General features: G+C 42.1%; 2 protein-coding genes across 2 annotated transcripts; both read left to right on the top strand.

The window, feature by feature from the left end:
- The first annotated feature begins 1,237 nt into the window (after positions 1–1,237).
- LOC138236461 (zinc finger C2HC domain-containing protein 1B-like) lies at positions 1,238–3,068 on the top strand. The gene is made up of 2 exons (XM_069186803.1): positions 1,238–2,306; positions 2,710–3,068. The coding sequence occupies exons 1-2, from the start codon at positions 1,740–1,742 to the stop codon at positions 2,956–2,958; spliced, it is 816 nt and encodes a 271-aa protein (XP_069042904.1). The 5' UTR covers positions 1,238–1,739; the 3' UTR covers positions 2,959–3,068.
- Positions 3,069–9,305: 6,237 nt separating this feature from the next.
- On the top strand, positions 9,306–11,144 carry LOC138236460 (zinc finger C2HC domain-containing protein 1B-like). The gene is made up of 2 exons (XM_069186802.1): positions 9,306–10,352; positions 10,756–11,144. Exons 1-2 carry the CDS (start codon positions 9,786–9,788, stop codon positions 11,002–11,004), a joined length of 816 nt encoding a protein of 271 aa, XP_069042903.1. The 5' UTR covers positions 9,306–9,785; the 3' UTR covers positions 11,005–11,144.
- Positions 11,145–14,388: the final 3,244 nt, after the last annotated feature.

The following is a 14,388-nucleotide window of genomic DNA, read 5'->3' as shown; positions in this document are numbered from 1 at the left end:
CCGCTTACTCAGATTTATTTAAGTGGTCTGCCACCATAAAGACAGAAAAATATAATGACACCCTGTTACATTAACTGTAAAATAAACGCCGTAACTGCGGCCATATGACAATTTTGATAAAGATTATACAAACATCCTAAGGAGCTCTATGACATATGAGCGTCGTAATAATGGTTGGTGACCTGACGTAACAGTGCTCCCTGAATTACGTAATCTGTATATACCCAAATACAGATATATCACATAGGGAGATGCAGTCAAACATTGCATTGCTATCGTCGTGGTGAACTATTTCTCCGCTGTTTAAAACTTGTTTGGTAAGTGTCATCAAATATGTTTGTCAATTTGTAGCGAAATCGATATACTGTATCATAATCCTTCAGCTATCTATAATGTAGTGAAACGGCTAATTAATATTGATAAATTCCCTTATTCACAGTGACTTTTGCTCAAACCCCTGTTGCATAATGGGTTAATTTTATATAAAAAAACATTTATATCATAGATATAATACAAGCTTTGAAATGAAATAGCACATTTCCAGGTTTCAGTTAAACATTTTTAAAAAAGCTCATGACTTTAAGCATTCTGAACATTGAGAATGTTATTTGGGAAACAAATGTTTATTATGATGTTTATGTTTAGGATCTGTCTCCTACTGAGTCAGCATGCAGCATTCAACACCATTAGGTTTAATGTTAAAAAGTTGTGTATTTCCTGAATTGTTTTTTTTTTTTTATTCTTTTCTATTAGACCATACTAGACTGTGCAGGATATCATTTATTTGCCATTTTTGCCTTTTCCAGATACCTGGGAAACAAAGCTCATATCTCATTTGCCAATGGAGCCCAGTCCTAAGCCTGGTGCTCTGTCCCCCTCCCCGAAGGACACAGACTCGAATCGACCCGCGCCCTTAAGGCAACAGGATCTGATCTCCACATACTGCCCGCCTCCCAAGATACAGCTTCTGAAGGACACCTTCCAAGAGAAACTGATGCAGGAAAAGGAGAAAAAAATGATCGCCATGTACAATCGGCGGCAGGAGGCAGCTCTACAGAAGATGAGAAAATCTTTCCAATATGTCAAATACGCTGCGGAGAAGAAGACGGGGAACAGCTATCGCTTCCAAACCCAACAGGGCCCCGAGAAGAACATTGTGGGGTATGATCGGTCTTACCCCCTGAAGCCTATGGGTAACAGGAAAGTCTCCGGCCCTGGTGAGGTTCCGGCTGTGGACCGCCCGGAAGCACAGAGTGATTCCTTGTTTGCCCCCACCCCGCCTCAGGATGGTCATGAGAGGCCCTGCGAGAGGCCGGGCAGGAGGGGCTCAAGAGTACGCAAACCTAAGGACAGGACTGTCCTCCCCATGGTGGCGACCCCTCCAGGGCAATGCCCTTCTCATGCCAATGGGAAGGAGCACTTTCAGTTGCAAGAGGAGCTACGAAAAGTGGCCGAGGCAGAGGCCGCGCTGAAGGAGGAGCATCGCCGGAGGGAGGCCAGCCTGCAGGATGAGATGCGCCGGAAGGAGGCCATGATGAAGGACGAGATTCGCCAGAAGGAGGCCATGATGCAGGCGAAGCTCTTCAGAGCTCAGGAGGAGCTGAGGATGGTTCCGAGAGAGATGGAAGACTCCAGAGAGGTGGCCGGAAGGGAAAATAGAGGCGAGGCAGAGCGAGCTTTGCCCCAGAGGACCATGGGCCAACCACCGCTCTAAGGCCGTGCCTCTTCTGACCTGCAGAATGGAGAAGCAAAAAGCCTTCACTCCAAGGAAAGCCCTTCCTATCAGAGGAGACAACCTTGATTATGGTTCTCCAATGGAAGACGGCGGATGCGCAGAATCGCACTTTCCCTCTGCGCTTTCCCATCAGGAGAGACGTCAAGTGAGCCCTTGCAGCCGTGGGCTAGAAGACGTCCCCTGTGGAAGGAGAAAGTATCTCAAGAAAGCAAGGCTCCCTGAAAGCGACGTGTCAGCGGCACAGGCCGCGCAGGCCCACTTCAGAAATAACACCACATGTCTGGATGAACAAACTCTGTCAGTGGAAAACAGATATTTGTCCCCTACAAGTCTGATCCGCCCTACCGCTGAGCATTTTCCATATGAGAATAGCCAGAGTGGAAACCCTCAGCTGGTGCCCTGTGAACTGTGTCACGGGAAGTTTGCTGTAGAGAGGCTGGAGAAACACAGCAAGATCTGCAAGAAGCTTCAGAATTCAAAGAGGAAGGTTTTTGACTCTTTCAAGCACAGGGCCAAGGGAACAGAACTGGAGACATACATCCATAAGAAGAAGGTTAAACCGCCAATCGTGGTAAGGGCTATCCTTAAACTCTTTCCAAGCTTCCCTTTTTTTCTCCTAGAGTCAGACTCAGCTTATAAATCAATGTAAACAATAAATAAGTGTTTTATGAAGTACTCTTCTGAAAAACTGCCGCAAAGGCACATTTGCCAGACAGAATAAATGTGTCTTAGTGACTTCTGAATTCTGTTGTAAAAATCTACATATCAAGCAAATAGCACTCACAGGAAACAAAACCATAACTACGTAAATTGTACTCTCTACCCAATGACCTGAAAGGTAGCCCCAGAAAGCTACGTTATTACTGTATTGATATTTTCTTGCCTTGTGAATGGTTTGCGACCAGACTGTGTACGCAGTGCTAGTCTGGACTTTTTCTGGAAGCTGTTTTATTGGTTTCATTTCCTGTTCCCAGCTGAGAAAGAACAACTGGAGGCAGAAGCACGAGGATTTCATTCGGAGCATCAAACAGGCCAGGGAGGTGCAGCAGGTGATCACGCAAGGAGGGAAAGTTGTGAACCTGCCCCAGCCCCCCGCGAATCCAAACCCCGACTACGTGCCCTGCCCTCACTGCGGCCGGCGCTTTGCCCCCAGGCCGGCACAGAGGCACATCCCCAAGTGTCAGCACATCAGGAGCCGCCCTCCTCCTCCTCCTCGCAGATGAAAACTGATGTGAAGAAGAGCAAAAGAGTCATGATCTTGGCTCACGACTCACGTCCTGCTTTTTCTTTTTAGAAACACATTTAGCACAGTTCATCCGTATGATGATGAAAAAAAAATGTTACCTTATTTTAATTAAATGATTTTTTTTGGTGGACTGGTGTTTGCGTAGCTGTGGTTATTTCAGTTTTTCTCTTATCATTCATACACCTTGACCTCCTAAAAATAATTTTTCAACCTGGAACGTACAATTAGCAGGCAATAGAACAGGTCACATTGGTCTTGGAACCATCAAAAAGCAGTATTCACACATTCTCGGCATCAATTTTCCTTAAAAACAACTGAAAAAGCAAGGTAAAGAGTGATTGATTTTTTTAATGAAAGTTATTTGATTTAATTTATTTAATTTTCATAATATTTGAAATATGTTGGGATTAATGTGACTCAATATTATCTGCAGCTCTTACACTCCAGGCACCTGATAAAGTGGAACGCAGTGTCTTTGCCTTACATGGCGCTCAGCTCTTCCTCAATCCCAGCAGAAGCACCAGCAGAAGCAGCAGCCTCCGGGTCCTGCCTCATGCACAGCTTAAAATGCAACACCAAGTAATACAACAAACAACAGGGAAAACCATTCACGATCAGACACATCCGTTGATTGCTGGCTCTCAGTAACGGACATTGCATCATTACATCACAAAATAGACTACATTTCAAGGTTAAAGAATTACCATGTTCTGCGATTCAGAACGAGGCAGCAAAACTTCCTGTAATCTGTTGTGGCCCTATGACATTGTAAAGGAGCAGGCTTGTGAATACATCTCGTTTAATCCAATGGAAATATAACTCTCAACTTTTTTACGTTTTTGCCAATAAATAATACTACATTGTTAACTCTGCATAAAGAACCTTGGAATGGAACGTTTTTTGCAGTGAAATGTTTGCTGCATAACCTATACCCTTTCTCTCCTACATCACATTGCATTAGTCATTACAGTGATTAGTGAGCAGGAAGGGCTGCATCACATCGCAATTTGTGTGGAACTTGAATGCGAATTTGTTACAACATGGCGTAACTTACAGTCCTTTCACAAAATTCATGATTTTGTGCTCAATTTTGAGTTTGTAAAGTTTTTCTATAATGTCAATGATTTTATTTTGTGACTGAAATTAAATACTTTTGTGTCTGCAAAATTGGGACTGTAGTTCCACCTTAACCTACTAGTACTGTATGTCTTTGGACTGTGGGAAGAAACTGGAGCACCTGGAAGAAATCCACACAAATGAAGGGAGAACATACAATTCCATCCAGACTGCACCCCAGGAATCGAACCCAGGACCCCAGCTCTGTGAACCACAGTGCCACCTCATTGCTATAGTCACTATAATTAATGTCAAAACTCATTTGCAAATGAGCAGCCTGGGATCCAAAAGGATCAAGACAAGGATCCAAACAAAGCACTATCCCAAAGCTTGGCTTTGTACCGTATATAATACAAGGCTTGATGCAGAAGGCAGATAATCTAAGTCCATGCAATAATTGCTAAGGGAAAGTGACTTTGTGTTCTTGGAGGGAAGTCACTCAACACGGAGCTGTGTTAGTGAAATGATTGTTCTGATGTACGGCTGATGTCCAAACACTGAAAACATGATTGTGTATGCAATCGCACTCCCGAGCTCCATTGGGTATGGTTAAAATAACTTTTTATAGTTCATCACATTCAAAGTGTGTGTACTTGATGAAAGTGTAACACGCATTTGGAGGAGTTATTCAGGATTTTCTTTCATTCAACTATTTCAAGACCCATTATTTTCAGATGTTGTAGTATACGTGAATAATGAAAGGCCTTCATATTACACAATGAAGGAATGACTTCGCAGGTGTGAAGAATAAAAGATTAATTCAGCTCACTTTGGGGAGTTTCACAATGGCCCTCCTTATAGAAATGTGGGTTTGATTAAAGGAGTGAAGAAAAAGCACTGAATAATATTTGCTTCTGTAAACGTAATCATCTCAAAATATGGTTGAAGAAATTGAAGAAGGTTAAACATAATCCAAAACGTATAAGGTCAATTTAAGTAGAACCAGAATTCTAGTGTTTATGCAATGCATCTGTGGGTTGATATGAAATATGGCCGTACTTAAACTAAACGAGGTTATCGAGAGCATATTCCGAATACGGCTTTGGCCAGTTGTACTGTGAACTGCGAGGACCGTATCTTATCCTGAACTGGCTGTGCGAATACCGTCCTCTGCTGGCAGAAGGAATAGATTACAACGGCACTGTATTGGCGATTAGTCCTATTGCTAGAATATTGAAACAACAAGGAGTCCGCGGAGTCAAGCAATGCTGAATAAACAAGTACCTGAAATTCAATAGGATTTTGTGTATTGATTACAAATAGGTGTGGAATTCTCATGTACAGTGGTATTCATGGATTCCTTACACAAGCAGCAGTTGTTATGATGCTTTCGTAATCTGAATATAAATCTGTTATCTACTTAAAACTGTAATTATTGAATAGATTAATGTCTTTGAAATGCTTCATTAACTGGGCAGTTTCCATGTTTGGAAATGTTTTTATTTTGATTGCTGATTGCTAGATACTGTATGTTTAATAAGCATGCTGTGAATATTTTCTACAAGAGCCAAATAAGACAGTTATGCTGTAGTAAGTTCTATATAAGTTATATAACATAAGTTATATTTTGTTCTGAGGTCAATTTGAATCTCATACTAAATAACTGGTGTCCTTTTATCTTAGAAACACTACCTGATTGATCACCTGATGCCTAGAAATTAGCATGCACAGTAGCCCAGCGTTTAGCATTGCTAGCTCACAGTGCTGAGGCCCTGGGTACACTTCTGGACCTGGGGTGCTATCTGTATGGAGCTTGTATGTTCTCCCCATGTTTGCATGAGTTTGCTTTGGGTGCTCCGGCTTCCTCCCACAGTTCAAAGAACTACTGGTAGGTTAATTGGCTTCTGGGATAATTGGTGAGTGTCTGTGTCTTCCCTGCATTGGACTACCATCCAGTCCCAGGTATCTCCTGCTTATTACTTTCTGAGGCTCTGGCTCCCCCGTGCCCCGCGACCCCCTGACCCCCTGACCCTGAATTGGATGAAGCGGTTAGAAAATGGGTGGTTTCTGTTATGCTCTGGTCATGCTCTGCCATAGCAACAACTTGTAAAAAATGTAGATGCTAGGATTTAACTCAAAGAAGGAGCTCAGATCACTGTGTTGGCATCGCTGTACAGGTGTCCGGTGTGTTTTAGAACATGTGCTAAAATCTTATTTACTAACTTCTAGACTTTTTACCCCCCATATCAGCCTGCAGGTGCACAGTGGTCTGTGGACACCCTCCTTGCTCTGTCGTAAAAGAGGAAATAAAAAGCAACTGGTTTTGACTTTAATGCACTGAGACTGTGGAACTCACAGAACTCTCTTGTCAGAAAGGCAGCTTCTAACAGCTTTTAAGTGAAGACTAAGAACACTTTTCTATTTTATTAAAATAGATTATATATGTTTTGTTTAAATATATGTTATAAATGTTAAAACGACAGCTCGTATAAGCTTGTATTTTTACCTTTCGATCATTTTTATAATTGCTTTGAGTTGCTTTTACCATGATAAACAGTACAAAATATGAGGTGTTGAACTTGTCTAAAGTTTTAAAGCGCTTTATGACGTAAAGTGTGATGACAGTCCTTGGCGGTCTATGTAACAATTCTTCTTGAAGTAGGTCATCGGGCCAACAGTATACAAACATTACAGCTCAAGTGCTTTTGTATCTGAACGCTTTTAGGTAAGTTATTTAGCAGCTGCGGTATTAATAATGATTGTAATGGCAAATTCAATTGCAGGTAAAATAAAAATGGCGGATAACTTTCTTTCTAGCTTCGTGAAGCGGTCGCGCTATATTATACATATATACCATAATAAGAAACATAATATGTACAGTAGAATTTTTCACTTTAAGCTGGCATTATCCAGAACCGGGTCAGGGCCCGGACCCGGACCGTGCAGTGTGGTCCGTCGGCCTTCTAAAGATGTTTAGGAGATCGAGGCGCCCTTGGATTTGATTAGAAACTTGCATAATTTCTTAACTTGACCCCATTATCTTAAAAAAAACGGCCAGGCCAAGACCAAAGCATGAAGGCTGCGAGGATCGGGGGACTCTCATTTTTGGTCACAGCGTACAGTAGTAGATCAGTAACCTCTGTTTATCGTGATAACCTTTAATTATTTTCCAGTACTTTTTTAAATGATAAAACACATTGTCTCGCCAGTTTTGCTAAAGATACGGTTTTAGTGTTTACGCATAAATTTGTAAGCCGTAGGTTTAAATCTCGTGGTCTTATTTTCTGCATTTTCATCGTAAGGGAAGGCGCTCGTTTGCGATTTACGCGCTGAACATTGTAAGCAGAGGAGCCTTAAGGCACAGCCTCGCCTTAACACCATCGTTTGCATTGTCATTGTCATCCAGAAAAGCAGTCGTAAGAAAATGAATCTGTGGCGGCTCCGAACATTAAAAAAACTATATCTAGACTGCAAATACATCCCAATCTTACTATCAACACGTTTTAAGAGCGCTCTCCTTTCCACCGGTATACAAGCTAAGAGAGAAATATTGGAAATCCCATCTGAAGTAGCCCTCGTCTCACCTTCGGAGCTGTGAGCGATGGGGATCATAATTAAAAGGGGTACAGTTACTTTGAAAATGTGTATGTGATACTTAAATTTAAATCAAATAAAAAGATAAATTATATAACACAGACTGCTATCTATGTCCATGTGTTTAAGACGTATGAATCGGTTTTAAAACAGGCACACCCCTTCTCACAAATCCGACTGGAGTCTCAGTCCGTCGTCGCGATGAATTAGGAGCTCAGATGTAGGCTAAGTGATTGCAATTTACTTATTTAAAAGAACCACTTCAAATCAAAAGGGAGACATTTTGTAATGGTAGTTATCGTATTATAGTATACGATAACTGTATACGTAGTATACGTAATTGTAGATATAAAGTACATAAAGGGTATGAATAGGTGTGAGCTTTTACTGTATATTTAATATTTTATCTGACCCACTTGTAGAAACCGCCTACTCAGATTTATTTAAGTGGTCTGCCACCATAAAGACAGAAAAATATAATGACACCCTGTTACATTAACTGTAAAATAAACGCCGTAACTGCGGCCATATGAAAATTTGGATAAAGATTATACAAACATCCTAAGGAGCTCTATGACATATGAGCGTCGTAATAATGGTTGGTGACCTGACGTAACAGTGCTCCCTGAATTACGTGATCTGTATATACCCAAATACAGATATATCACATAGGGAGATGCAGTCAAACATTGCATTGCTATCGTCGTGGTGAACTATTTCTCCGCTGTTTAAAACTTGTTTGGTAAGTGTCATCAAATATGCTTGTCAATTTGTAGCGAAATCGATATACTGTATCATAATCCTTCAGCTATCTATAATGTAGTGAAACGGCTAATTAATATTGATAAATTCCCTTATTCACAGTGACTTTTGCTCAAACCCCTGTTGCATAATGGGTTAATTTTATATAAAAAAACATTTATATCATAGATATAATACAAGCTTTGAAATGAAATAGCACATTTCCAGGTTTCAGTTAAACATTTTTAAAAAAGCTCATGACTTTAAGCATTCTGAACATTGAGAATGTTATTTGGGAAACAAATGTTTATTATGATGTTTATGTTTAGGATCTGTCTCCTACTGAGTCAGCATGCAGCATTCAACACCATTAGGTTTAATATTAAAAAGTTGTGTATTTCCTGAATTGTTTTTTTTTTTTATTCTTTTCTATTAGACCATACTAGACTGTGCAGGATATCATTTATTTGCCATTTTTGCCTTTTCCAGATACCTGGGAAACAAAGCTCATATCTCATTTGCCAATGGAGCCCAGTCCTAAGCCTGGTGCTCTGTCCCCCTCCCCGAAGGACACAGACTCGAATCGACCCGCGCCCTTAAGGCAACAGGATCTGATCTCCACGTACTGCCCGCCTCCCAAGATACAGCTTCTGAAGGACACCTTCCAAGAGAAACTGATGCAGGAAAAGGAGAAAAAAATGTACAATCGGCGGCAGGAGGCAGCTCTACAGAAGATGAGAAAATCTTTCCAATATGTCAAATACGCTGCGGAGAAGAAGACGGGGAACAGCTATCGCTTCCAAACCCAACAGGGCCCCGAGAAGAACATTGTGGGGTATGATCGGTCTTACCCCCTGAAGCCTATGGGTAACAGGAAAGTCTCCGGCCCTGGTGAGGTTCCGGCTGTGGACCGCACGGAAGCACAGAGTGATTCCTTGTTTGCCCCCACCCCGCCTCAGGATGGTCATGAGAGGCCCTGCGAGAGGCCGGGCAGGAGGGGCTCAAGAGTACGCAAACCTAAGGACAGGACTGTCCTCCCCATGGTGGCGACCCCTCCAGGGCAATGCCCTTCTCATGCCAATGGGAAGGAGCACTTTCAGTTGCAAGAGGAGCTACGAAAAGTGGCCGAGGCAGAGGCCGCGCTGAAGGAGGAGCATCGCCGGAGGGAGGCCAGCCTGCAGGATGAGATGCGCCGGAAGGAGGCCATGATGAAGGACGAGATTCGCCAGAAGGAGGCCATGATGCAGGCGAAGCTCTTCAGAGCTCAGGAGGAGCTGAGGATGGTTCCGAGAGAGATGGAAGACTCCAGAGAGGTGGCCGGAAGGGAAAATAGAGGCGAGGCAGAGCGAGCTTTGCCCCAGAGGACCATGGGCCAACCACCGCTCTAAGGCCGTGCCTCTTCTGACCTGCAGAATGGAGAAGCAAAAAGCCTTCACTCCAAGGAAAGCCCTTCCTATCAGAGGAGACAACCTTGATTATGGTTCTCCAATGGAAGACGGCGGATGCGCAGAATCGCACTTTCCCTCTGCGCTTTCCCATCAGGAGAGACGTCAAGTGAGCCCTTGCAGCCGTGGGCTAGAAGACGTCCCCTGTGGAAGGAGAAAGTATCTCAAGAAAGCAAGGCTCCCTGAAAGCGACGTGTCAGCGGCACAGGCCGCGCAGGCCCACTTCAGAAATAACACCACATGTCTGGATGAACAAACTCTGTCAGTGGAAAACAGATATTTGTCCCCTACAAGTCTGATCCGCCCTACCGCTGAGCATTTTCCATATGAGAATAGCCAGAGTGGAAACCCTCAGCTGGTGCCCTGTGAACTGTGTCACGGGAAGTTTGCTGTAGAGAGGCTGGAGAAACACAGCAAGATCTGCAAGAAGCTTCAGAATTCAAAGAGGAAGGTTTTTGACTCTTTCAAGCACAGGGCCAAGGGAACAGAACTGGAGACATACATCCATAAGAAGAAGGTTAAACCGCCAATCGTGGTAAGGGCTATCCTTAAACTCTTTCCAAGCTTCCCTTTTTTTCTCCTAGAGTCAGACTCAGCTTATAAATCAATGTAAACAATAAATAAGTGTTTTATGAAGTACTCTTCTGAAAAACTGCTGCAAAGGCACATTTGCCAGACAGAATAAATGTGTCTTAGTGACTTCTGAATTCTGTTGTAAAAATCTACATATCAAGCAAATAGCACTCACAGGAAACAAAACCATAACTACGTAAATTGTACTCTCTACCCAATGACCTGAAAGGTAGCCCCAGAAACCTACGTTATTACTGTATTGATATTTTCTTGCCTTGTGAATGGTTTGCGACCAGACTGTGTACGCAGTGCTAGTCTGGACTTTTTCTGGAAGCTGTTTTATTGGTTTCATTTCCTGTTCCCAGCTGAGAAAGAACAACTGGAGGCAGAAGCACGAGGATTTCATTCGGAGCATCAAACAGGCCAGGGAGGTGCAGCAGGTGATCACGCAAGGAGGGAAAGTTGTGAACCTGCCCCAGCCCCCCGCGAATCCAAACCCCGACTACGTGCCCTGCCCTCACTGCGGCCGGCGCTTTGCCCCCAGGCCGGCACAGAGGCACATCCCCAAGTGTCAGCACATCAGGAGCCGCCCTCCTCCTCCTCCTCGCAGATGAAAACTGATGTGAAGAAGAGCAAAAGAGTCATGATCTTGGCTCACGACTCACGTCCTGCTTTTTCTTTTTAGAAACACATTTAGCACAGTTCATCCGTATGATGATGAAAAAAAAATGTTACCTTATTTTAATTAAATGATTTTTTTTTGGTGGACTGGTGTTTGCCTAGCTGTGGTTATTTCAGTTTTTCTCTTATCATTCATACACCTTGACCTCCTAAAAATAATTTTTCAACCTGGAACGTACAATTAGCAGGCAATAGAACAGGTCACATTGGCCTTGGAACCATCAAAAAGTAGTATTCACACATTCTCTGCATCAATTTTCCTTTAAAACAACTGAAAAAGCAAGGTAAAGAGTGATTGATTTTTTTAAAGTTTTTTTTAAAGTTTTTAAAGTTATTTGATTTAATTTATTTAATTTACATAATATTTGAAATATGTTGGGATTAATGTGACTCAATATTATCTGCAGCTCTTACACTCCAGGCACCTGATAAAATGGAACGCAGTGTCTTTGCCTTACATGGCGCTCAGCTCTTCCTCAATCCCAGCAGAAGCACCAGCAGAAGCAGCAGCCTCCGGGTCCTGCCTCATGCACAGCTTAAAATGCAACACCAAGTAATACAACAAACAACAGGGAAAACCATTCACGATCAGACACATCCGTTGATTGCTGGCTCTCAGTAAAGGGACATTGCATCATTACATCACAAAATAGACTACATTTCAAGGTTAAAGAATTACCATGTTCTGCGATTCAGAACGAGGCAGCAAAACTTCCTGTAATCTGTTGTGGCCCTATGACATTGTAAAGGAGCAGGCTTGTGAATACATCTCGTTTAATCCAATGGAAATATAACTCTCAACTTTTTTACGTTTTTGCCAATAAATAATACTACATTGTTAACTCTGCATAAAGAACCTTGGAATGGAACGTTTTTTGCAGTGAAATGTTTGCTGCATAACCTATACCCTTTCTCTCCTACATCACATTGCATTAGTCATTACAGTGATTAGTGAGCAGGAAGGGCTGCATCACATCGCAATTTGTGTGGAACTTGAATGCGAATTTGTTACAACATGGCGTAACTTACAGTCCTTTCACAAAATTCATGATTTTGTGCTCAATTTTGAGTTTGTAAAGTTTTTCTATAATGTCAATGATTTTATTTTGTGACTGAAATTAAATAATTTTGTGTCTGCAAAATTGGGACTGTAGTTCCACCTTAACCTACTAGTACTGTATGTCTTTGGACTGTGGGAAGAAACTGGAGCACCTGGAAGAAATCCACACAAATGAAGGGAGAACATACAATTCCATCCAGACTGCACCCCAGGAATCGAACCCAGGACCCCAGCTCTGTGAACCACAGTGCCACCTCATTGCTATAGTCACTATAATTAATGTCAAAACTCATTTGCAAATGAGCAGCCTGGGATCCAAAAGGATCAAGACAAGGATCCAAACAAAGCACTATCCCAAAGCTTGGCTTTGTACCGTATATAATACAGGGCTTGATGCAGAAGGCAGATAATCTAAGTCCATGCAATAATTGCTAAGGGAAAGTGACTTTGTGTTCTTGGAGGGAAGTCACTCAACACGGAGCTGTGTTAGTGAAATGATTGTTCTGATGTACGGCTGATGTCCAAACACTGAAAACATGATTGTGTATGCAATCGCACTCCCGAGCTCCATTGGGTATGGTTAAAATAACTTTTTATAGTTCATCACATTCAAAGTGTGTGTACTTGATGAAAGTGTAACACGCATTTGGAGGAGTTATTCAGGATTTTCTTTCATTCAACTATTTCAAGACCCATTATTTTCAGATGTTGTAGTATACGTGAATAATGAAAGGCCTTCATATTACACAATGAAGGAATGACTTCGCAGGTGTGAAGAATAAAAGATTAATTCAGCTCACTTTGGGGAGTTTCACAATGGCCCTCCTTATAGAAATGTGGGTTTGATTAAAGGAGTGAAGAAAAAGCACTGAATAATATTTGCTTCTGTAAACGTAATCATCTCAAAATATGGTTGAAGAAATTGAAGAAGGTTAAACATAATCCAAAACGTATAAGGTCAATTTAAGTAGAACCAGAATTCTAGTGTTTATGCAATGCATCTGTGGGTTGATATGAAATATGGCCGTACTTAAACTAAACGAGGTTATCGAGAGCATATTCCGAATACGGCTTTGGCCAGTTGTACTGTGAACTGCGAGGACCGTATCTTATCCTGAACTGGCTGTGCGAATACCGTCCTCTGCTGGCAGAAGGAATAGATTACAACGGCACTGTATTGGCGATTAGTCCTATTGCTAGAATATTGAAACAACAAGGAGTCCGCGGAGTCAAGCAATGCTGAATAAACAAGTACCTGAAATTCAATAGGATTTTGTGTATTGATTACAAATAGGTGTGGAATTCTCATGTACAGTGGTATTCATGGATTCCTTACACAAGCAGCAGTTGTTATGATGCTTTCGTAATCTGAATATAAATCTGTTATCTACTTAAAACTGTAATTATTGAATAGATTAATGTCTTTGAAATGCTTCATTAACTGGGCAGTTTCCATGTTTGGAAATGTTTTTATTTTGATTGCTGATTGCTAGATACTGTATGTTTAATAGGCATGCTGTGAATATTTTCTACAAGAGCCAAATAAGACAGTTATGCTGTAGTAAGTTCTATATAAGTTATATAACATAAGTTATATTTTGTTCTGAGGTCAATTTGAATCTCATACTAAATAACTGGTGTCCTTTTATCTTAGAAACACTACCTGATTGATCACCTGATGCCTAGAAATTAGCATGCACAGTAGCCCAGCGTTTAGCATTGCTAGCTCACAGTGCTGAGGCCCTGGGTACACTTCTGGACCTGGGGTGCTATCTGTATGGAGCTTGTATGTTCTCCCCATGTTTGCATGAGTTTGCTTTGGGTGCTCCGGCTTCCTCCCACAGTTCAAAGAACTACTGGTAGGTTAATTGGCTTCTGGGATAATTGGTGAGTGTCTGTGTCTTCCCTGCATTGGACTACCATCCAGTCCCAGGTATCTCCTGCTTATTACTTTCTGAGGCTCTGGCTCCCCCGTGCCCCGCGACCCCCTGACCCCCTGACCCTGAATTGGATGAAGCGGTTAGAAAATGGGTGGTTTCTGTTATGCTCTGGTCATGCTCTGCCATAGCAACAACTTGTAAAAAATGTAGATGCTAGGATTTAACTCAAAGAAGGAGCTCAGATCACTGTGTTGGCATCGCTGTACAGGTGTCCGGTGTGTTTTAGAACATGTGCTAAAATCTTATTTACTAACTTCTAGACTTTTTACCCCCCATATCAGCCTGCAGGTGCACAGTGGTCTGTGGACACCCTCCTT

This window comes from Lepisosteus oculatus, unplaced genomic scaffold (genome assembly GCF_040954835.1).
Source record: "Lepisosteus oculatus isolate fLepOcu1 unplaced genomic scaffold, fLepOcu1.hap2 HAP2_SCAFFOLD_89, whole genome shotgun sequence".
Lineage (NCBI taxonomy): Eukaryota > Metazoa > Chordata > Actinopteri > Semionotiformes > Lepisosteidae > Lepisosteus > Lepisosteus oculatus.
The sequence above is the reverse complement of the archived record's forward strand: the minus strand, read 5'-3'. Positions and strand labels throughout refer to the sequence as shown.

Coding starts and splice junctions, on each gene's coding strand:
- LOC138236461 (XM_069186803.1), top strand. CDS start 1,740: ATGGAGAAGCAAAAAGCCTTCACTCCAAGGAAAGCCCTTCCTATCAGA. Junction 2,307..2,709: donor AGGTTAAACCGCCAATCGTG/GTAAGGGCTATC, acceptor TCCTGTTCCCAG/CTGAGAAAGAACAACTGGAG.
- LOC138236460 (XM_069186802.1), top strand. CDS start 9,786: ATGGAGAAGCAAAAAGCCTTCACTCCAAGGAAAGCCCTTCCTATCAGA. Junction 10,353..10,755: donor AGGTTAAACCGCCAATCGTG/GTAAGGGCTATC, acceptor TCCTGTTCCCAG/CTGAGAAAGAACAACTGGAG.